We start from the raw sequence: 24,900 nt of genomic DNA on the forward strand, positions 1-24,900 counted from the left end.
GCTTCCGGGCTCTGCTGGCCGAGGGAGGGAACCGAGGGGGGAGCAGCGTCGGCGGCGTCGGCCGGGGGGAAGGTGGCACTCGGGCCAGGACCGAGCTCCCTCCGGCGGACCCGCCATGTGAGGAGACTCCCGACGCCCCCTCAGGTGAGAAATGCGGGGGAGGGGAGGGGTGCTGGGGTTTACGGTTCTTCCAGCTCCCATCTTGGGCACGCCGAAGGGATCAAAGGACGGTGTTCGCAGCAGCAGCAACCCTCCGCCCACGTTAAGCTGAGGGGAAGTGAAGGTGTAAGACTCCTTCCCTATTGCATGCAAAACGATGTGGGGATTAATGGATGGCGATTTATTTCATTATTTTATTTCTCAAATTTTTATATCGCTCTTCACCTGAGGATCATAGGGCGTTTTTTTACAATATAAAAACAAAAATGCATGACAAATTAACAAACAAAAACAATGACGCCCCTTTATCCTCTTGTAGGGGTTGATTGAATCCAGGTTAGTTGTTTTGGGCGTGGGGCTTTGTTCGTTACTCTTGCAAACATATCCTGCTTTTCTTCTTTGTGTTTTAGCCTTAAACTGCATGAAAATTACAATCTCTTGTGATTTGATGCACACACATTTCTTTTCTGCACAGGCAGCATGCTTGGTTTTTCTCCCTCCCATGTACAACAACAACCCCGTGAAGCAGACTACAGTAGCTTGAGTGGTGGTGGTGGAGGGGGGACTGACGCCCAGGTACCCAGTAATCTTCATGGCCGACTGCTAGTTTATACATGGGTGTACTTGACATCTGATCTGACACTGAACCCCAGCACCTCATTGACTGCAGGTTGGGCACTGGTTGTCTGTTGAGTATTTTGAGTTTCCTTCAAGAAGAAGTAGCAGTGTGCTTTAAGATGAAATGGTAGATGTAGGGAGCCTTTGGTCTGGTTGCTGCGGAACTACAGCTCTTCCCAGCCCCAGCTAGGATTGCTAGTGGCCATGGGATGCTGGGAGTTGGAGTTCTGGAGGGCCAAAGGTTTGCCACACCTGGTTTATGAAGTACCATCAGTGTTCATATGGATCCTTATATAAAAGTGTAGTTCCCTCTCCCAAGAGGCTTACAATCTAAATCTTGACAGGAGGGAAAGGCAACTGAGTGGTGCCAAGGTAGCAAGGGACATATGTGAGCTGATACAGTTATGCATTAATATATTTTGTTCCAGTTTAGTCTGGGGAATTATAATTTAGTTGAAAGATTCATGGAAGAGTGGGTTTGGGGAAGGAGTCTGAAGAAATAGGAGAAGGTGGCACCATATAGTTGATCTGGATGGTGCTTGCCTGTCTGCAATCTTTGCTACCTAGCCTGGAGGCAGTTTCTGCTCCACATCACTCCAAATTATTTATGACTTGAGTGGTAGAGACTGACCCAAGGTGAGCTTCATGGCCAAGAGGGGATTTGAACCCTTGTTTCTCAGGTACAATACGAACAACTGCACTACACTTGTATCATGGCTCCTCAGTGGCACAGGAAAGGTGCATGTGGCTCCCCTCCTTAGATGCGCTCCAGTCCAGGTGATGGAAATCCCAGGCAGATGTAAGTCCCTCCCAGGTTACCTAATTGGTTTCACTTCATACTTTTTCTACAGGGAAAGTGGCACACAATTGGGGGGAAAAACACGTCCCTTTTCCCCACACCCATTTGAGTACAGTATCTATGACCTGGTATTTGAAAGCAATTAGTGCTGAATCTTTACTAATTAAAATCTGCCTCATTTGATGGAGAGGAATTGATACTGTATGCCCTATAATTCTGTTGTATTTGAGTAGACGTGAATTGTGAAGTGTACTAATGGTTATCTCATCAACAAGTTCTGTGGGCATCATTCTTTAGGTGTTGCACTGGGTTAATAAATTTAAAGGTGACCATACTAACTCCTCTCTACCACTAGGACATAGTCAACATTCCAAATTAGCTGTGCCTTTGTGATAAGTACTTGTGCCTAAGGTGTAGTTTGTTGTTCTTGAGTTTCCAAGCCTGTGGGTGACATGCACATTTGCAACTACTAAACTCAATTCTTCTGTTAGTAGTGCTTCCTCCCCATAAAGACTGGAGATGGGGCAGGGTTGTTGGGGTTTTTTTTGCAAACACATGGTAAATCCTGTGAGATTGAATCCTGACAAGACAGAAGTACTGTTTGTGGGGGACAGGAGGCGGGCGGGTGTGGAGGACTCCCTGGTCCTGAATGGGGTAACTGTGCCCCTGAAAGACCAGGTGCGCAGCCTGGGAGTCATTTTAGACTCACAGCTGTCCATGGAGGCACAGGTCAACTCCGTGTCCAGGGCAGCTGTTTATCAGCTCCATCTGGTACGCAGGCTGAGTCCCTACCTGCCCACTGACTGTCTCTCCAGAGTGGTGCATGCTCTAGTTATCTCTCGCTTGGACTACTGCAATGCGCTCTACGTGGGGCTACCTTTGAAGGTGACCCGGAAACTACAACTAATCCAGAATGCGGCAGCTAGACTGGTGACTGGGAGCGGCCGCCGAGATCACATAACACCGGTCCTAAAAGACCTACATTGGCTCCCAGTACGTTTCCGAGCACAATTCAAAGTGTTGGTGTTGACCTTTAAAGCCCTAAACGGCCTCGGTCCGGTATACCTGAAGGAGCGTCTCCACCCCCATCGTTCTGCCCGGACACTGAGGTCCAGCTCCGAGGGCCTTCTGGCGGTTCCCTCATTACGAGAAGCCAAGTTACAGGGAACCAGGCAGAGGGCCTTCTCGGTAGTGGCACCCACCCTGTGGAATGCCCTCCCACTAGAGGTCAAAGAGAACAATTACCAGACCTTTAGAAGGCATCTCAAGGCAGCCCTGTTTAGGGAAGCTTTTAATGTTTGATGGATTTCTGTATTTTAGAATTTCTGGGTTTTTTGGAAGCCGCCCAGAGTGGCTGGGGGAACCCGGCCAGATGGGCGGGGTATAAATAATAAATTATTATTATTATTATTATTAAATGTAAATCTCTGGACAGGCCCAGCCCAAGAAATGAGCAAATGAATTTGAAAAGCAGCTGGCAGCAGTGCAGTTGTGCTCCCATTGCCACTTACCTCACATGTGCCTACCAATACCTCTCTTGTGCTGCATCATGTTCCACCTTTTTGCAAAAAAATAGCTTTTCATTTTGTGTACTTAGTACAATTTTGGTCTGTGAAGTGGGAGTGGGGGATGTTGGGTTAAAAATCTAAACCCTGTTATAAATAACACATCTTTGTGTTTACTTCTGTTGGTTATTTTCACAAAGTGTCCCAAGGTTGCATTCCTTGTTTTATAGTAACCCAGCATATATGGTTTATGCAGTGGTGTCCAAACTTTTTTCAAAGAGGGTCAGATTTGATGAAGTGAAGGGCTGTGAGGGCCAACCAAAGTTGAGCTTCTGGGGGGATTGAAGTTGTTGAGGTTTTTTTTAGGATTTTACCCTAGGAAAGGAACTGCCACAGGGGCTGGATTAAGCCGACGGACCAAATTAAGACCACGAAACGGACTTTGGACATGCCTGGTTTATAGTGTTACTTTTACCTATCTATATTTGGCCTCGTTTTCTCATATTGTAATGTTTAATGAACTCCATGACCCACTGAATCAATACAGGGCACAAGTAGAACTGTGCAATCAGTTTTGATTTTTTTTCCTACTTGTGATACAATATGCTTTTTTAAAACTGAATTATCTACCATCATGGGGTGGCCATTCTATGTTTTGTATATCTCCTTGTAGTTGATGGTTGACTTGCAAGCAAGTCCATAAATAATATATTTAACTGGTCACCCTGCACAAACCTATTAGTGATATGTGGCATACTGATAACATGGGAAAATGTGGGGTGAGGACAGTTTTTCAATTTTCCAGTGCATCACTGTATGTGGTCCTCTGGAAGTGAATCTGCCTTGCAAGGCATGACAAAGCAAGTGACTGTTTGCGAGTTTGATTTGTCATCTCTGTGTGCTGACCTCAATGGGCCTCTCTGGTATATAGACTTTTTTTAAAAAAAGAAGTGCTGTTTATTGATTTGTAAAATGTGAACATAGTTAAATAAAACAAGAGTCCGTACGTTCAAGGCTGCTTTATCTTCTCTGAATATTTATTTGCTCTTATTGCTCACTACAAGACCAAAATGCACAGCTTGGATGCCCCCTTATTCTGTTCCAAATCCACATGACTTTTTGTGGAGGTATGATAAATATCTGTCCAATGTATGCTGCATGAGAGGATGCCTTTTTCTAAATCCAATGGTTCATATAGAAGCTACTACACCAACACAGGATACACAGGAAGCAAGTAGAAAAGGTGCCATCAAAGCACCTTAACTAACAGTTTCACTTCGTGCAACAGCATAGTTGAGGAGCAGAGCAGGCACCTTTGCTTAACCACAGAGCTGGTCATCTTTCTGAGTGAGGTTCTCAGTACATCTGACTACACAGAGGAATACAGTGGGACCTCAACTTACGAATTTAATCCGTTCCGAATGCTCACTCGTAGGTCGAAAACTTCGTAAGTCGAGTTTCCCATAGGAAAAGCGGTTTTCCATAGGAATGCATTGAAAACGGAAACCACATCTAAAAACTCGTAAGTCGAGGAAACCGTGTCTAGCCACGAACGGGTTTTCCATTTGGATGTCGGAAAAATTGTAAGCGTGCGGCCACTTTTTCCGCTCGTAAGTCGAAAACATCGGATGTCGAGTAGCTCATAAGTCGAGGTCCCACTGTAACTATAGAGAGAGACTAATTTATCAGTGGTCCCTTTTGGAGATGGATGGTTTTTGCCTTTGTATGTGCCTGGCTTTTTGCGTGGCTTACAAGGATTGCTATCTGCATAGTGGAGAGGAAGGACTTGTGCCACTCTTCCATCATGCAGTTCAGAAGCTGTTGCTTGCAAAAAATAAAATAAAAGTGCAAACCTCTAATATGTATGTTCTTGGGAGATGAAGACTGCTGCTATTTTAAAGTTATAAACATTTAGCTTTGCACTTGGGTTTCTATAAATGCTTTGTATTTAGAAGGTACCAGAATCAACCTCTACCTTCACAGGTAGTCTGGGTAGCAGGGCTGGGGAAAACTTCTGCCTGAATCTTGGAGGGGTTATTCTCTTTCTGTAGAAATAGTATGGGGCTTGATGGATTAATGATGAATGGTTTTTTTCTGTATAAGGTAGCACTATATAGTCAACCAGTCCAGGAACAAGAAATCAAAATATAGTTTTCACACTTCCTTCTTTACCCAAAGAAACTGGCTCTGTCTCCTTGTAATTAGGCAGCCCTCATCTTAGGTCAGTCTTGCCCATTCTGGTAGCTTCTAGACATTTTGGACTAAAGGTTCCATCAGCCCCAGCCAGCATGGTCAGTGGTTAGGAGTGATGGAAGTTTTAGTCCAGCAACATCTGGAGGAGGCACCAGGTTGTGGAAGTTTGCTTTAAGTACAATTAATTATGATAAATCTAAAGTTTTACTTTTTACTCGGAGATGATGAAAACATTGCTCACAAATCAATGGACAACCAATTGAACAGGTTAAATTTTACAAATATCTGAGAATAGCATTTCAAGCTACCAGCTCTTGGAAAACACAATTGTTGTATGCTACTGCAAATGCACAACAGAGCTATAATTCACTCATCTCTTTCTTTTATGTCAAGGGAGGCCAGCATGTCACCTCATCAGTTCAAGTGTTCAGTTTTAAGATATTACCACAAATGCTGTATGGAGCACAAGTATGAACGTTTAACTGGATTGAAGCTTTATAATCTGTCCAGACAAATTTTTTGGAAAGTATTCTTGGCCTTTCAAGATGTGTGCCCAATGTACTTTTATGATTGGAGGCTGGACAAATTTCTATTGAATCTCAGATATTGATATATAAGCTAAAATTTTGGTTAAAACTGCTATTCATGCCTAAGGATCTCCTGCAGTCAATCGGGGCCTCCAAAAATAGTTCACAAACCAGAACAGTCACTTCCGGGTTTGCAACGTTCAGGAGCCAAAACGTTTGAGAACTAAGCTGTTCGAAAACCAAGGTACGACTTGTATAGGTGAAGAATGTCTCTTGGCTGCTCAAAAACTAGTGTTGAATATTTAGAATCAAGGCAAAGCTTCTGTTATATCTATAACTCATAACAGAAGTCCCTTTCATTTGGCATTGATCAGAGTTGGAATGCATTTCTTCCCCCTCAAGCTACAGTGAAATTGCTGTGGATAAGTTTATGTTTAATTGGTTCTGTTTAAGAAAAATATTGGAAAGCTATTTGTACAATTTTTCTACATTAGCCTTATTCCCCAGTGTCATTTTTTGTCAAAGATGTTTGTTGGTACTTTTTTTTTAATAGGTTAAAGTAGGGGCCATTAGAAGGTAGGACAGAGTGAAAAATCAATATAGCATCCAAAACCAGTTTGAAGTCCATATAAAGATATTAGTTGCATAATTTTTGACCTGGCAATATATCACAAATTGTGAAGTGTGTGCACTATGCAAAAAACTGAAGTGAGACAATGCATCCTTATTTCAGACATTGTCAAATATCAGTATATTGTGATGTTTAGCTGGTGATATATTGCAGTGTTGAAAATCAGATATCGCCCAGCCCTAGAAGGTACGGTTTGGACCATCAAATTATCTCTTTCTTGATGGGATCCTTGCAAAAAAAAAAAGGGTGAACCGGGTGTGCATCGGTCCAGTTCAGCAAGTTTTGCTCCCAGGCAAGGTGGAGCCCATGAGTTCTGGCAGAATTGATCTGGGATGAGGTCCTAAGTTTGCACTCATGTGCTGTGTATCTTAACACAGTTTGGTGGATGGCATGTGGATATGCTGTGTCTCAGGCACTTGCTATTCATCAGACAAAGAGTATACATGCAACTCTTGACATTTAGTACAGAATTGTGATCACTTTAATGGGTAGGTTTCTAGTTCTCATGATGGTGAGGATTTGTGCATTAGTCATAATTAAGTATAACAGAGTGTGGGGCAGACAGATCTGATGTTCAGGGCACAGTTTATGGGGAACTTCTGTGCCAAAAGCATTACTGAAATGAAAGGGAGCTGTACAAGAGCACACTGCACTACTTGATTTATTTTAAATACTGTATATATTGATGGCACTTTGTAAATGTGTCAAGGTCCATGTAATAGAGTTCTTGTTCCTTGCATGGATATATACATGTCCCATATGACTATCACTTCTGTAAATTAACTCATCAAGAAAAGAACACAGATTTTTTTTCCCTCCCAAAGCTTGCATATTGATTTTATTCGTACAGAATGAGCAAACTTGCATAACTTATTCTAACTGCACGATTTGCATTTTCAAGGCCCAAATTGGGATTTGGTTCTTTTATAGCCATTTCAGCATAACAGTTCCAGCAATTTTGCTATTACAGTAAATGCAAATATATATTTAATTCATCTGCTGTGAAACTATTGTTAAACCTTTGGGAGCATGTACAGTGGTACCTCTGGATATGAACTTAATTCATTCCAGAGGTCCATTCTTACCCCCAAACATTCGCATCCAGAGGCACGTTGTTTTGTGCTGGCAGCGGTAGCCCGCTTCTGCGCAGGCGTGGGAGGCAGTAGCCCACTTCTGCGGAGGCACAGGTGGCGGAAATCTTTCCTTTACTTCCGGGTTTGCCGCATGTGTAGCCCGAAGCATTCGCAAAGGGGGCGGTTTGTATCCAGAGGTACCACTGTACATGCCTTCAATTCCTAAGCAACCAGATGGCTCTGACAATGCACAGCTTTGAGACATCGTTAATATGCAAGATAATGCATATGCATTCATCATATAAATCTATTTGAATTGGCTTTTAGAGCTTTCTCTTGAGTGTTGTGGAATATATATGATTAGTTTTTGTGTGCAGTGTAGACCATTTACAGAACTGCTTTTTTAAAAGAAGTAGTAAATAATAATGCTTTCTCTGTTTGGGAAAAAACAAAATTACAAGAAGGAAGGAATTGTATTGGGGGAAGGAGAATTGTGCTGCTTTGTTCTTTCCTGAGAAGGCCTCATTTGGGTGGAAATAATTGAATTTTCCCATTTAATAAAAACTGAATATTAAAAGCTACTTCTTAACAGTAAACTTGGCTTGATTATATTGTCTGTACAGCTCAGATACTGAACTGTGGAGGGAAAGATTTCTGAAGTTGGGTCAAATTGAAAAGATGGCAGCATTTTACTTCATCTGTCCTCTATTGGCCAATTTCTGTAGATTTTAAATTATTTCAAAATAAAAAAGGCTTTTGTGTCTTCCAATATCTGAGAATAGATGAAGTAGGAAACAATGTGATTAATTTGGCAGAAAAAGATAACTCTAATGCTTAATAATGTATACTTCTGATTTTTTTGTATTGAAACTTGACTGTTAATACAGCAACTTATATTAAATAATTCCTTTTCATATTTCCTTTATTTTTAAAGACAGTTTATCTCATTGTTATATTTCTGTACTATCATCACAGTAGCATATGTGGCCTTCCTATGTAAGCTCCCATCCAGGTACTAGCCTAAACAAAAAATGGAATTATATAAGGTGCTTGCAGATAATATTCTGTGCTGGCTGTAATATAGCAACAACTAATGACTAGCAAAGCCAAATGCAGTCCACCAGCTAAATATAACATCCCATCATAATCTCCATAAAACACCTGTTTTTGCGTACTTGAGATAGCCATAATATAGAGACTATACAGCATCTGCCAAACAATATGGAGCTGGTGGGCTATGCCTGGTTGTGTAAGTTGCAAGTCAGTGCCCTCTGCTTTTGGTACAGGTGCACCAAACTCTGGTGATCCCATGTCTATTGGTTTGGAAGCAAAATGGAGACTGAAGCATTTTCACCTAGGAGGAAAGGTTGCAGCTTTTGGGACTTTTAAGTTTAGAAAAAAGATGAGTAAGAGGTGAAATGATGTTGTTGTTGTTTAGTCATTCAGTCGCGTCCGACTCTTGGTGACCCCATGGACCATAGCACACCAGGCACTCCTGTCTTGCACTGCCTCCCGCAGTTTGGTCAAACTCATGTTCGTAGCTTTGAGAACACTGTCCAACCATCTCGTCCTCTGGTGTCCCCTTCTCCTAGTGCCCTCAATCTTTCCCAACATCAGGGTCTTTTCCAAGGATTCTTCTCTTCTCATGAGGTGGCCAAAGTATTGGAGCCTCAGCTTCAGGATCTGTCCTTCCAGTGAGCACTCAGGGCTGATTTCCTTCAGGATGGATAGGTTTATCTTCTTGGAGTCCATGGGACTCTCAAGAGTCTCCTTCAGCACCAGAATTCAAAAGCATTTCTTCGGCGATCAGCCTTCTTTATGGTCCAGCTCTCACTTCCATACATCACTATTGAAAAACCATAGCTTTAACTATATGGACCTTTGTTGGCAAGGTGATGTCTCTGCTTTTTAAGATGCTGTCTAGGTTTGTCATTGCTTTTCTCCCACAGCGCCACCTGCATTGCGTCATAAATAAAAAGAGAGATGTATTTAAAAAGAGAAGGGGGTGGAAGGGCTTATGTTCGATGACTTACAGACCTGTGGAAAATTGGGAAGGGGAGAGCAGGAGAACTAAGGGCATGGGTAGGCAAACTAAGGCCCGGGGCCTGATGCGGCACAATCGCCTTCTAAATCCGGCCTACAGACAATCCGGGAATCAGCATGGTTTTGCATGAGTAGAATCTGTGCTTTTATTTAAAATGCATCTCTGGGTTATTTGTGGGGCCTGCCTGGTGTTTTCACATGCGTAGAATGTGTGATTTTAATTAAAATTCATCTCTGGGATATTTGTGGGGCATAGGAATTCATTCTTTCCAAAATATAGTCCTGCCCCCCACAAGGTCTGAGGGACAGTGGACCGGCCCCTGCTGAAAAAGTTTGCTGACCCCTGGGTATGACTGGCCTGCTTGAATTGCCATAGCTGCCAAGTACCCCGTTTTCCCCAGGAAACTTACCTTTTCCCGGTGGTCCCCTGTATCACTTCGTCTCCCATTTTTCTCCATTATTTTCTCCTGCCGGCGGCCATTTTTTTCCTTTCTGATTTGCCCTTCTATGGGCACCAAAAATGGCCACCGCTGGCTTCATAAGTCGCACCTACGCATGTCCGGAAGTGCATAGACGCGAATTCCGGTGTCGGCGGCAGCCATTTTTGGTGCCCATAGAAGGGCAAAGCGACACCGGAAGTTACATTGACGCAACTTCCGGTGTCACACGGCTGCCGGTCCCGGATTCTGCAGTCCGGGACTTGGAAGGTAAGTTGAATTGCTAACAATGTAAAGTGTACTAGAAGATCATTTATGGTTAGGGATATGTGCTGTGAGGTTAAAAAACATCTATTTGTACTGTGAGGTGGTTTCCAGAACACCACTCCCTTTCCATTTCTTATACAGCAAGAAGGTGCTTGGAATCACGGCTGGCAGCCAGCACAGTGTGTAGAAAAGGTTTCAGGGTGTTGGGAAATAAAGTTTTCCTCACCCATCCCCTACCACATGAGACCTGAACAGTTTTACATGGCTCCACACTTGTTCCTCCAAAGCATTAGGGCAAATGACCATTTAACAGTTCAATAAATTAACTTTCCCCTAGCAGGTTTTGATAGGAAAACACTTTAGATAGGCTATCTCAAAACCACAAAAGGAAAGAACCTTGGTGTATTGCAAGATCATCTGTAATGCTTTGTCTGTTAATGTTGCATGACATACAAGTTTGCGTCAGCAATACTTGGGATCAACAGTGCTGCTTAAAGCATTTGTTCAGATTGTGTTTCCTTTCCTTGCCTGTCCAGCTCTGCACTCAGTGTACTCTTTCAAGGCTTGATTCCCAAGCAACTAAGAGGTGAGAGTCTTTAAGATTTCTGATATGAACAAGTGTTAGTAGCTTGGGTCACTGAAACTGCTAATTGCAAAATTACCATAAGTAGAGGAAACCTTCACTAGCAAACAAGCTACTCACAAACCCGTCAGTTTAGTACCACTACATATAACACTACACAAGTCACATCCCATGTTATTTTGAATTTAACATTTCAGATGTATGTAAATGTATTGCTGTTTGCTATCCCTTGTATTTTCGGTCTCAACAATGTACAGATTGTATGCAGTGTAAGTTACTGTGCATGTCAATGAACTGCTTTCAATCTTTAAAGCACCAGGCATTTTTAAGTTCTGATCTATAAGTACTTCTTTTTGTGACTTTTGCAGGTTACACCATACACCAGAAGACATGGACAACAGCAGTTTAATCCAGTTTGACGTTCCCGAGTACAGCAGCACCGTACTGAGCCAGTTGAATGAGCTCCGCCTGCAGGGAAAGCTTTGTGATATCATTGTGCATATTCAGGGTCAGCCATTTAGAGCTCACAAAGCTGTCCTAGCTGCCAGTTCTCCATATTTCCGTGACCATTCTGCATTAAGTACCATGAGCGGCCTCTCAATATCAGTTATTAAAAATCCCAGTGTCTTTGAACAGTTGCTTTCTTTTTGTTACACTGGAAGGATGTCCTTGCAACTTAAGGATGTTGTTAGCTTTCTAACTGCAGCTAGTTTTCTGCAGATGCAGTGTGTCATTGATAAGTGCACACAGATTCTTGAAAGTATCCATTCAAAGATCAGCGTCGGTGAAGTTGACTCTGTTACTGTTGGTGCTGAAGATGCTCCGGAAAACCACAACGGTGTTAAAGATGAGAGCTATTTTGCCAATCCAGTGGAAATCTCTCCTCCCTATTGCTCTCAGGTGCGGCAGTCTACTTCGGGCAGTGATTTAAGAATGGAAACAGCTCCAAACAAATCTTTCCGTAACCGTCTACAAGAAGAAGGGCACTCAGACCGTGGTAGTAGTGGGAGCATTTCGGAATATGAGATTCAGATTGAAGGTGATAATGACCAAGGGGACTTGGTAGTCAGAGAGAGCCAGGCTGCTGAGGTGAAAGTTAAAATGGAAAAATCTGACCGACCAAGTTGCTCAGATAGCTCTTCTCTTGGTGATGATGGGTATCACACTGAAATGGTGGACGGGGAGCAAGTAGTGGCTGTTAACATTGGCTCCTACAGTTCTGTATTGCACAATGCCTACTCATATTCCCATGGCTCATCCCAGTCTGCTAATGCACCAGATACCTTTGGAAGCCTGAGAAACTCAAGCTCTTCAAGATCCATGCTAGGCGCTCTTAGAGGCCGTGGCCGTCAAAAACGGATCTCTACTAGCTACTTGCATAGTGATGTTTCAGCACAAGGAGCTGATGCGGAATCTGCAGCAAATCACCCAGGTTACGAAAACAGTCCACGGGAAAGGAATTCAAGAGGTCACTGGTATGCATACAGTGAAAGATTAATCTGTATATACTGTGGGAAGTCTTTCAACCAGAAAGGGAGTCTTGATAGGCACATGAGGCTGCACATGGGAATAACCCCCTTTGTGTGCAAATATTGTGGGAAGAAGTACACGCGCAAGGACCAACTCGAGTACCATATCCGTGGCCACACAGATGACAAACCTTTCCGCTGTGAGGTCTGTGGAAAATGTTTCCCTTTCCAGGGAACTTTAAACCAGCACCTGCGAAAGAATCATCCCGGTGTAGCAGAAGTAAGAAGCAGAGTTGAGTCTCCAGAAAGAACAGAAGCCTATATCGAACAGAGAGATGATGATGCTTTAGCCTCTGAAACGCTGGATTACAGCATGGATATACAGACATCTGATTAAAATTTACTGCATCCCTCAGTGCAACTCAAACAAAGCACATTGATCAACGCATTTCCTTCTCGTTTCTTTGATAAGTTTTGTAACAGGTATAACAGCATTGTCATTTTCCTGATTTTGCAAGTCTTCAGGCCCTGTTCCTAGACAGAAGGCTACTTTTTATTTTTTGAAGGAAGTAGGGTTAGCTTTACCCCTAAAAATGTTTATAAAGGGCATAGTATTCTTCAAACAAAGCACGAAGAAGGAGGGAGGCTGGGGCTTCAACAGTGAAAGATACTAAAAACAAGGCAGATATGGCCGAATAGTATATTCTCTCCTTTTGTGCTTTGTGCAGCCTAATCCTATGTAGGTATACTTGGATGCAAGACCTACTGAGTTCAATAGGACTTGCTTCCAGTAGTATGCTAGGATGGCAGCCTTAACAAACATGTTATGTAGGAGCATAAGGTATGCCTCCTAGAGTCCCATCTATGTGTCATACTAAGTTGTGGGTTTGGGTGGGTGTTTATTTGTTGTTGTTTGAATAACTATTTTGATAGCTTTCAATTTTATATAAGATATATTATTATATATAAACATATATACGATGTTCACTTTTTCTCTTTTGGTTGGGGTGAATGTAGAAATATCTTAAATGGAAAGGAAAAAACCTCTTTCTAAAAGGCTTTCAACTTTCAATCTTCTCTTTAGGGTTTTTTCCTGCTTTTTCATGAAGCTTTGCTTCCCCCCCCATGTTCATATATTGTGTCCAAAAGTGAGCAATGCTTTGAAATAAATTTGCTCAATAGCATGCATAAACCAAATGCCATAATTGTATTAACTTTACAATGGGGATTGTTTGGGTTTTCTGTCTAGAATATAAACTAGACAACCTGTGGTGCTGCCCCCTTTTTATATAGAAATGTGTTGTTATACTAGCCAACCCAAAAGTAGCATTGTGGTTTTAAATGTTTTTACTATCCTCAGAATCTACCTTCATTTCGTACTGTAGAAAGCATACCAGGTAAATCAGTCTTACTTTAATCACTCTATATGGTTGGTTTAAAGAAGGCTAAGCAGGATGTTGTAGTCATATCTGCAATATTTCTGTACAGTGTTCTAGTGAATCACTTCCACAGAGCTGTTTTCAGGTGCGCCATAACTTCCGATTTACCATTTTCAAGTGAAATTAAAGCACCTGTTTTTTTACTTTTTGTAACGATGCCATGCGGGATTTATGAGCAATATATCTTATTGTATTAGAGAGGTTCTTTTGGCTTCTCCATAATTTCAACGGCTGCTCAGTATTTTATTTTTCATAAAGAGCCAATGACAAACACATTTACACATCCTTTTAGTAATCATTTTTTTTCCTCCTTCAGTCGTTTGGTATCTTTCTAAAGTGGTGCTAACTTTTTTCTCTTAAATCCATAATAGATATAAAAAAAATGTGAAACCTTACTATAGTGGAATCACAGTTTTTTTCCAGTTATTTATCTGCCTGAAAACACCTCACAAAAGTGTGAGCTGGCAAATAATTACTGTATGAAAACTCTTATCAAGTAAATAGAATACAGATGTTTGTGAATAATATTTTTCAGTACTTGGATATATTTATGCTTGGCAGAATGAGAAACTTCTTGGTAGATATATTCATCAGGATAGAAAGCTGTTAGTGACAGAAGCTGCATGACAAGAGAGACCCCTCCCCCCTGCCCTCCACCTACCTGTCTCCTCTCCTGGTTCTGCTTCAGTTTCTGCCTTATATTCCCTAAGCTAGTGCTGCTGTAGCTTTAAGGTTTCCTGGCAGAGCAGTACAGAGGCATTAAAATGATGCTGGAACAAGCCTGGGCTGTGAGGCACAGTAAGATGCTTACTTGGCTGGTGGCCATAAAAAAGGATCCTTCAGGTATATGGAATTCTTGGAACCCATTTTCTCTTTATTAGAGTTTTAAATCTTCACCCACTTGTAGGAGTGTTCTGTTCCCTCTTAAAACAAATTGGATGTGTGCTTCTTTCACCGCTTATAGGCACAAAACTGAGTGAAATAGGAAGCGCTGCACAAAAATTTGTTGACAGCTCTCCCAGATAGGATATTCGGAATGTGTGAATTTCTTGCTGCCTTCAAGATTTTGTGTGTGTGTGTGTGTAATTTAATGTGTTGACTTTTGAATCTGAGCCTCTGTTCTTAATTCTTGTATGATTCCCTAAATTTCTCACAACTGTGAATTTTAATCATATAAAAGTGTATGGGTTTTCTTAACAGGAAGTCATAATCCTTCAAAATTCTCATTCTGCGGGGGCTACTTCTATTTTTCATGTATATTCTGTGATTTAAAACACTGAGAAAATAGCTGTGGTTATACAATGGGTGGCAGATAGATACAGTGTTTGGAGCTTTTGAAGATCTGTACTGTACAGTGTTCCATAAAAAGTACTTTAGCTGGAGAGCAAGTGATTTATACAATTTGTAAGCAGCACCCCATATCAGCTTTCATTTTCCAAATCACTTAAGAAGAATGAAGCTTGCTTGCTTGCAGTGGTTTTGAGAGCTTACAGCTTTGTTTGAGATTTTAAAAGACTAGACTTCTGCAGTATTTTTAGAATGGACGTTTCTTTACTTTATCAAAGCCAGTAATAAGGATTAATGTTACTACATGTTAACAGTAAATCAGGTTTGTTCTCTAGACTCTGTTTTAGTTAGACAAAATGATAATCCTTTTCCTACTATAGCTGCCTAAAAGATTCTTTCCCAGGAAAACACTAACTCCCCTCCTTTTCCCTTTCTACTATTAGTATAAACCAGGGCTGGAGCCCCAGAAGAGCCAGGTTCAGTGCACATTCCACATGTGCAGACAGGCCTTTCCTGCTTTCTGCCTTCCTTCTACAGCCCCCATCCACTTCTGAGGATCAGGAGGCTAGAAATGAAATGGGAGGGATGCAGCTGGGCAGGTAGAATGGAATTGGTGACAGACCCACCCCATGCATGCAGAGAAATGCTTTTCACAGGCCTCCGGATTTACAGTCTGCTTCAGGGAGGGTACATGTCTGACCATTCATTCTTATAACACATTAAGATACAAATCAATTTTATTGTATCTTTTGCAGAGATATGCTTGCATTTGAGACCATCAAACAAAAGTTTGGACATGCAGAGTTAAAATGTAACCCTTTACAGTGAAACTGTGCTGTGGTGCCTTTTAAGCCACTTGGGTTTACGCCATAGTAGTATTAGTTAAGGAAAGAGGGGAAATGCAGTTAACTTTGTATTTCCCTGACTTTTGTCTCTGTGTCAATCTTAAAAGTTGTTTTAAATATAGTTTTTTGAATCCGTAAACTTGGTTGAACTGGTTTGAGTTTACCAAAGAGTGACTTAACATAATTTTGGATATTTTTGATTGTACAGCTTTCAGGTTCAAATGTTGCGGTGGAACTGTTAAAAGCCTAGGAGTTATCAATCTCCTGACTTCAGCCACTTTCGAGAGATTTTTGTGTTCCATATACTCATTCATGTTGATGGCCAAATTCGCATACAGAAATGCTAAATCATGGTTTAGTGCTGTGTGCATGAGCTGCAGCAAGTCCAAACAAAGCCTTGGGCGCCAATGCTTCTCCCTCTGATTCCCATGCAGCTGAAAAGACGTATGCAGCATTTAGCTTCACTTTCACAGAATCACTGGTGGTGATTTAAAATAAGCTCTGGTCAGTTTCTAAAGAAGGCAACTTCAAACCATAAGAAGTAGGGACTGCACTGCCCATTTTGCACAAAGCTCTAAGCCACTGTTCAGTGTGGCATGAGAACAAGGCTGGTATGTTTTTACTCTTCCTGCTGCCTACCGGGGTTCAAAATTATCAAGCCATAATATAGTACTGTAAAGATCAAGAGCTTCACTGGACATGTAGGCAGCTCTAGAGATCTAATCTGGAGTAGTTAACTTGCGTGTCTTCCATTTGTTTCCCTGAATTTGAAATGTGCCTCAAAGGCCAGTTCACAGAAGACACAAGCCACCTTGAACACTCATTTGGTGGAAAGGTGGGATATAAATCTAGCACACAAATAAATGGTGTTCTCATCCACTCTGTAGGTGCATTTGTGTGAACAATGCAATATTCATACAAGGCAATCATAGGAGGTGCAGAACTGCAGACATGCACAGTTTCTCTATTTCAGTGGTAGTCCCATGTCCCATTTTCACCCCACCCCACCCCACATGTAGCATCTACCCTATGTTGATGCATCATCATCACATTATGCATTCCCCTCCACATCATTGACTGGGGTGAAGATACAGCACAACATTGCACACTCTGCGTACACATTTCTGAAGGAATTTCACCTAAGAATGCTGTTTTAGCATTCCACTCACACTCAGCAGTACCTCCTGAGATTGTAACAGCTGGCAAAATGCTGTTTGATTGGAGGAGCTGCTGGCTTCCGGTAGCCACCCAGTTCCCTGTCTCAGTTGTCTATATTAGTGCACAGTGTCTGTAAAATGGCTGGGGATTGCTTGTGTGTAGGGCAAAAAAGTTTTTGTGTTGAAGCAGCTTCTGTCTTCCTTGGATTTTGCCCTAGATGTGCTGCAACACACGAGAGACTAGCAGACAAAGCTTCAAGTCAGGCAGCAGCATCTAAATCGTGCCTTGTCACATTATGGTTCCATGGGAATGGGGTGCCATCTTTTAATCTTTTTAAATTCATATCTTATGTCCACCAGGATGAAAAGCATGCAGTGACTTATTTTAGGTGAATTCTGAAAATACTGTGCAGTACTGATTGCTGTACATATTTGATTAGTCTGTTTCATTTAAAATAAACACGAAAGCCAAGAAAACCAGTAAGATTAAATATTGGGTTGAAAATATGTGAAATCCTGCAGGCTGATTCATAATTGAGTCTCTCAAACTACCTTTTTAGATACATAGACAATGTGAAGAATACTAAAAACAGTGACAGTGTCATTTTTTTCTCCTTTAGATGTTTTAACCTATTTACAAACTGTGAAAAACAAAAACAAATTTTATACTTTTTGCTAATATTTGTGGTTTTAAGCAGCTGTTTTTTTTTTCTTAACTGGTTTATCTTCCATATAATTTCTATTGAAGTTGTAAATAAGACTCAGAAAATAGCTTTGTAAATAAGTGAGTTTTTTTTTTTAAGCAACGCAGCGCCTCACAGTTGGTTCTGTATTCAAGTGTGAATGCTTTTAATGGCAGAAAGGATACTGTATTTCACTGTTCGGCAGAATTTACTGTTTAAGTTGAAATCAGGGATGCTCATCTTAAGGGGAGACATGTGGAATTTCAGTAGCCTCTAGCCAGCCCTTTATTTATGCTTTGCAACATAATAAGTTACCAGATTCGTCCATGCCTTGCTTATTTAGAGTTGTTGCAGACCTGACCTCTTTTTAGACACAGTTCAGAGGTCCGGAGCAAAATCTCACCACACCACCTCAATGGTGGCCAAGAGCAATGTTTGAATTGATGTTAACTAATATGAATAAGACTATAACCAGGTTTCCGTCTGGTTCTTAACCTGGCTAGCTCAGCATGGTTAAACCTAGTCAAGGCTCTTAATCATAGTTAAGTGGGAGGGGATACTTGTGCACTCCTCTCAAGAGCAAAATCCAGCAGTCCACACATACACACAATTTCTTTTAACCATGGATAAATGTTCTTTTTACATATGCATCACCCCACAATGGCACAGACACCATGCATGTAGGAAAGAGCCAATTGCCTGCATGCAGGGCTGAGATTAAAGTGCACATAAACCACCTCTGGGATTGAGCACTCCTAGCCTAAATTGGATTATTTAAAAGTCTCTTTTAAGGTTCCCAGAATAACTAAATATATTCTGAAAGTCATTTATTTCTGATCAGAATTAAGTTGTTTTGATGTAACTGTTATGGGTTAACATAAGATTAGCACGAATTTTTAAACATGGGCTGGGAGAAGAGGGTGTGACAGAGCTTTATCTTGACTGAAATCTATCTTATTTGAAATGTATGTTTTTAGTTTACTGTGACTTCTGTTTTATTTTTGTCATCTGAAAGGGTTTCATGTTGAAGCCACTGAAAAGGGACTCAAATATGCAACACCTAATCTATTTTCTAAGGGAATTTTACCCTTGAATGGTGCTTTTAGACTGGTCAGGGTTATTTATTAAATTTTTATATATTTTAAAGTATTTGGGAATTGTGTAAATCCTTTATATATATAATATATAGTATATATATATGAATGAGTCTATTTAGTTCCATGAATTGTAAGCAACAGTAATACTCAGCAACTGAACCCAAAGTTCAGTGAAGTCATTCAGAATGTTCAGAGTTTGGCAGCCATGCATCTCTTTTTTCAATTAAATACCCTTAAAGGACTTAAAACTATACAGCCTGTTGCACTCTCAGACATCCTTAAAATGGTGCATTAAATCAGTTATGCAAGCTTACATAATGTTAAATGGAAATTGGGTCTGAGAGAGTTGTTCTGTGTACCTACTTGGAGATATGGAGCAAAGTTTCAGTAAGTGGCCGTGGTTATAACCTTTATAAATATCTGCTTTTAAGACACAGGACACAGCTGTCCTACTGCCAGCATGCTGCAGTGGTTTTCAAAATTTTCAAAGGTTTATTCAGAGTAGACCCGTTGGAATTAATGGGCCCCAGTTAACCCAAATGACCAACATTGAATACAACCCTGTGCTCTGGGGAACACTTGCATTCCCTAGAACAGGGGTGGCCAACTCCGAAGAGACTGCGATCTACTCAGAGTTAAAAATTGGCAGTAATCTACACCCTTTTGGGGGGTTCAGGTCAAAGTTGTTAAGCTTTTTTAGGGAGGAAAGCCCCATTTTTAGGGGTTCAGCTCAAAGTTGTTGAGATTTTTTTAGGAAGGTGAAGTCCCATTTTTAGGGGTTCAGGTCAGAGTTGTTTAGGGGAGCCAAAGTTGTTGAGCTTCTTTGAGGGGAGCCAGTGATCTACCACAGATGTCCAGTGATCTACCGGTAGATCACGATCTACCTGTTGGACGTGCCTGCCCTAGAAGTTTGGGGCTCTTCAGTGGGAAAATGCTTGTCATTCCTAATATTGCAGCCAGCAGGGGAGTACTGCTTGCATGCTACGCTGAACTTTCAGTTCATGCAGGACATAAGGCCCAACACGCAGCTTGGAGAGCATTTAGATTGAACATGAGAATACATCCTAGAAGAGGTTTGCAGCCACCAAGCATGGTCCCCCCCTTTTTTTCTTTTGCACTAGAAGCCTCAAGTACACACAACAGAAGCAGGTACAAAATAGTGGCTCAGTGGGGTGGACAGATATTTAACATTAAGGTGTAGGATGCCTCTGAACAAATACTAAACCAGTGGTGAGGAATTGCTAGCTAGTAGTCTATTTCAGCTCACAAGGCCAATTACCCCCAAGCTACATCCAGCTGATGTCATAAGCTAAGGAATTTTATTTTAGGACCAGAACTAAGCTCCAGCCCTTGCAAACCAAAATCCACTCTTGCTTCCTTCCCCTCACCAGTTTTGTTTCAGTACCGGTAACTGTGAGGGCTCTTTGGTGCTGGAATGAGAAATCCTTGCTGGTCTACTGCAAGCCACCTAGTAGGTTCTGATCTGCCTTCCCTTGCTCCAGAACATGCCTCGGAATCCAGCAGTCCCCTAATAGAGCAGTCCAATGCAGGAAATAATCCCTGAAGAGTCAAAAGAGTGAAAACCACTGGGCATACTGGGAGATTAGTCTTTGGACTTTGCTGAAGGCTTGTTTACACCTTTCAATTTAGGGGAGAAACTCATGGCTGATTTGCATGATCTAGCTGCACTTGTTTTATCAGAAAGTTGTACTATTAAGTAAACATCTACTGTTTATAGATTGCTTTTGTTTTTCCTCATAAATATTTGAACACTTTGAATGACTAACCTCTGTGTCAATACCTTGCAATATTAAACCGGTAACCTCACAAACTCCACACTTCATCACCATATGAAGTAAATGAAGCTAGCTAAAGCGGATGCTGTTGAAAGCAACTAACTTGCCATTAAGGATTCTTTTATAGCATGAAATATTTTAGAATATTTATTCAAATGATTATTTTAATCTTGTACTCAATTTTTTTTGTTTCTAGATTTTGTGACATGAATATTTCAGTGCTGCTTTGTTTTGTTCTGATGGATTTCTTGTTTCTTGCTTGTAAATTGCCTTTTTTATGGTATAAATAAAGTCAATGGGAATTGCTGTTTATAAATTAAAATGCTTCTGAAGCACACATTCTGTCTTTGAATTCTGATTGTTGTTTTTTAATTGGAAGAAGTTTTATCTTCTTGTGATTGGCTAAAATAGTTATGAATCCAAACCAAATTTGGGTTTTCCTTGCCCAGATGATGTCACTACTGTCCAAAACTGCCTCCTTTTGTCCATATTTCCCTTGTAAAATGAACTTTATAACTCTATGAGGTAGATCAGTATTAGAATTGTACAGATAATACTAATTACAGGTGCTTAATGACTCACCCATCAGCACATATTAGTGCTACACTTGGAACTTTTCCATTCCGTAATATTGTGCCATTTTTGTTCCAACACAGATGGAGACTTGCCAGAACTTGTTAAAATGTGAAAAAAGACCTGATCTGTTTTGGGATCTTTCTAGTGTAGCTTACAGTGTGCAGTATGAGGTTTAAGTGCACTAAAATCACAGTTTTCCTTTGATTTTTTAGGAGACTGACCCCTACGTATATTTGTATCAATAAAGTCTTAATCACTCTGCCCCCTTAAAGCCTGTGCATGTGGCGTTCCTTTGGGGAACCCCAGGTATGGTGATCCCTTTACAGATATCTCCAACGTTGCCATCTTTGTGTAATGATCCTGTGTGTACCTTCACCTACTGTGCTAGGGGTGGAGAACCTGTGGCCCTCCATATGCTGTTGAGCTTCAGCTCTCATCAGCACATATTAGTGTTACGCTTGGAACTTTCAATTCCCAAATACTATGTTCTTTCTTTGTATAAATACAAACAAAATAAATCCTTCCTTAGCTTGCTCTCCAAAGATTGGCTTCGGAGATTGCCTGGCCTGGGCCTCCAGGGCTTGTTGCTCATCTACTATTTTTTTTTCTTGTTTAGGCAAAGTGAATGATGTTCCACACACACACACACACACACACACACACACGGGAGCATTGGATTGTCCTCCATAGTGGCAGTGGCAGTATACTGAGATCTACCACCCCAGAGGCTTTAATTTTCAGCCCTTATGGAGGTGGCATTGGCTAGGGAGGATTCCTAAAGATGTTTCCTGGTCAGCAATAGTCAATGTACAGGATGCCCATTATCACCTTTGTTTATTATTTTCTGTTTAAAACCCCTGGCCTGTATTATTAAACAACATGATGGGATTCACAGAGCAGTTCATAACTCCGCTAAATATAAATTAATTTTATTTTCAAATGATATACTCTTATTTATTATGAAACCTCATACTACTATTACAACACTGATTCAAACAATAAATACTTCTTGTCAAATTTCTAGATACTCTATTAATTTGGCAAAGTCAGAATTGGTCCCTATAATAGGGTTGCCATATTCTAAAAGGCAAAAAAAGAGGACACATTTGCCGCCTTCTAGGTCAGTATTGTCTACACACTGACTGACAGCAGCTGTCCAGGGTTTCAGACAGGAACTCTCTTCCCAGCCCCACCTGAAGGTGCCAGATTGAATATGGGGACTGCATTCAGAGCAGATGCTCTGCCACTGAGCTATGGCCCTAAAACAGAAGATGGCACGAGCAGGGAGAGGTTAAAGAGATGGACAGACACTGGATGAGGCTTTCACAGCAAGTCATTAGGCAGAGGCTGGGCAGTGTAGTGGGTAGAACACTGGATTTGGAGGGAGGGGGAGAAAAGGGACTCAGCCGGTGGTGGAGGGGATGGGGGAAGCCCTCGGTGGGACGAGGGAGTCGGGGAAGGAGAGAGGGAAGGAAGAGGAGAGAGGAGTGCTGGGGGGGGGGAGGCGTCCAGGCAGGAGGCAAAGGACTGAAAAAGCTACGCGGGGGGGAGGGGCGGCGGCAAGGGAATGAAGCAGCAGAGAAAAGGAGAGCGAACGGGGGGGGCATCAGAAATCGCAGGAGGAAAACCTGCTGGGGGGAAAAACGTCAGGAAGCGCAGCAGAGACGTGGGTAAATCAGTAACTCCCAGTTAGAGGAAAGGAGGGTCTCCCTAAGCCAAAGATAGCCTTATTTTATGGAGGGCGCTCCCAAAAGGGGAGAAAAGGGTGGTTGTGCGGGGTGGGGAAGGATCGTTGGCTGGAAAAAGAGAGCCTGAGAGGAGGGATGGTGAGGAAGCGCGCTGGGGAAAGGGGCAGAGGAAGCCAGAGAGAGAGAGAGGCTGCTATTGATTTTGTCCTGGGGGGCTTCGACCGGGTGCCGAGAGGTAGAGTGGTCCCCCTCCCTCCTGATCTTTCCCTCCCTCTCCCACACGAGGATTCACAATCTCCCAGCACTCTCACGCGCGCGCGCACCCCAACGGGTTTTCCAAATAACCACACGCTGCTGCAGCTGTCTTCTCCCCTCCGTGCTGCAGCGTCTGCTTTCGGAGACTCCCTACTTACAGTGCCTTCCCCCTTTTGCCAGCAGCCCCCTTACTCCCACCCCCACCAGACCAGACCTAACGACAGCGCCTCTCTAACCTCCATGGCAACCAGCAGCAGCCCCGTCGCGCGGACTCTCCTCAAATCCATGGCGGAGCAAGGCGGGGAAGGAGCGGACTACCGGCTGCAGCACCTCTTCACACTCTCCCGCCCAAGCGCTTGAAACTGGCGCGAGAAAAGAGATCCAAGTGCTCCACTATAAGTTTCCCTTACAGAAACTCTCCCACAATAAAAACTTGTAGCTGGGACCCACACTAGTTGGGTAAACTTTTGTACGTCCAAAACCAGTGATGCTACACTGCAGAGGCACCAACTTGCACCAAGGATTTTGTGTGTGTGTGTGTGTGTGTGTGTGTGTGTTACAACGGGCAACGTCGTGTTGCGATGTCAGAAGAGTCGGGCAAAGCTGAATGCGCAGCTTCAATGACCAACGACTCCTACTCTCTGGCGCTCATCCTCCTCTTGCAGCTGCTACCATGAGGGGAGGCTTCCCCCCCCCCCAAAAAAAAATATTGGGGAGGACCAAATGAGTTTGGCCTCTAGGTGGCGGCACCCCTGCTACACTGTCAAACGCAATTGTAGCATTGCACCTTCCTGAAGGGTAGGTTTAGTTGTCCAGTTTAGCATCACTGGTGGGATGTTCAACAGGTCGATCGCAATCTACTAGTAGATCCCCACGAGGTTTTGGTAGATCGCGGTCGATCTCTGGCTACCTTTCTTCAGCGTTGCTAAAACTGGCTCCTGCCACGCTCCCTCGCCCCTCCCTCCATTGTTGTATGATCTCTGGAAGGGAAGACTGAGCTTTCTCTGTGCTGCTGTTTTGAGCCATAGCGATCTTTTTGTGAGTGAGTTTACACCTTTGTCCCTTGCCTTTAACCCTCCTCAAAATGGAACTTATCCCCGCCCCCCCAAAAACAGCATTTAACTCCTAAAAAAACAGGGCTTTTCTCCTCCCTAAAAAAAAGCTCAACAACTTTGAGCTGAACCCCCCAAAAAGAGTTTTTAATTCTGAAAGTAGATCACAGTCTCTTGAGAGTTGGCCACCCCACAACACCTCTTCCCACCTCTGTTTGCATGATTGGCTTTGAGATAAAGGATTGTCAGAAATATGTTAATACTGTACTATTTTGAGTTTCAGTTCTGGACTGTTTATGCTCAGTGAGTATGCAAAACTGTAGAAGGGCCAACCTATTTCTTGTAAAAGCTACTCCTGCCTTCATTCACCAGAGGCGCAGGTAAGCCCAACCCAGTGGTGCTACCCTTCAGTACAATGGTACTTTTTCTCTTTACCATGCATGCATAACTTCATCAACGTTTGTCTTCTTCAAAGTGTAAAACCAGAAATTTGTCCAAGGTTAGGTAACCTCAAGCCTGACATTCAAATGTGGCCTTCCTACAACTGTGTTGCTTAGTGAGGGTGGGTTATGATGTGTTGAAAGCTATTCCTGTAGCAAATGGGTGGATGCTTGGCTCCAGTGAAAAAAATGTGTTTTAACAAGCCTCAAACCAAATATAGCAGCAACAAATTAATGCAGCTGTGGTTTGGGAACACTTAATATTTACACGTGTATTTGAG

The 24,900-nt window shown here is 42.2% G+C and overlaps 1 protein-coding gene and 1 long non-coding RNA gene across 2 annotated transcripts; one reads left to right on the forward strand and one right to left on the reverse strand.

The window, feature by feature from the left end:
- ZBTB34 (zinc finger and BTB domain containing 34) lies at positions 1-13,488 on the forward strand. Its single transcript, XM_035113363.3, has 2 exons — positions 1-144; positions 11,204-13,488. The coding sequence occupies exon 2, from the start codon at positions 11,226-11,228 to the stop codon at positions 12,699-12,701; it is 1,476 nt and encodes a 491-aa protein (XP_034969254.1). The 5' UTR covers positions 1-144; positions 11,204-11,225; the 3' UTR covers positions 12,702-13,488.
- On the reverse strand, positions 9,298-23,471 carry LOC148686634 (uncharacterized). The gene is made up of 2 exons (XR_015948712.1): positions 23,364-23,471; positions 9,298-9,460 (listed from the first exon to the last, which is right to left on the reverse strand). It is a non-coding gene; the product is annotated as an uncharacterized LOC148686634 (long non-coding RNA).
- Between the last annotated feature and the right edge of the window lie 1,429 nt (positions 23,472-24,900).

The sequence above is a fragment of the Zootoca vivipara genome, chromosome Z2 (assembly GCF_965207765.1).
Source record: "Zootoca vivipara chromosome Z2, rZooViv2.hap1.1, whole genome shotgun sequence".
Taxonomy (NCBI): Eukaryota; Metazoa; Chordata; class Lepidosauria; order Squamata; family Lacertidae; genus Zootoca; species Zootoca vivipara.

Excerpts from the sequence above, each read along its gene's own strand:
- ZBTB34 (XM_035113363.3), top strand. The coding sequence starts at position 11,226 with ATGGACAACAGCAGTTTAATCCAGTTTGACGTTCCCGAGTACAGCAGC.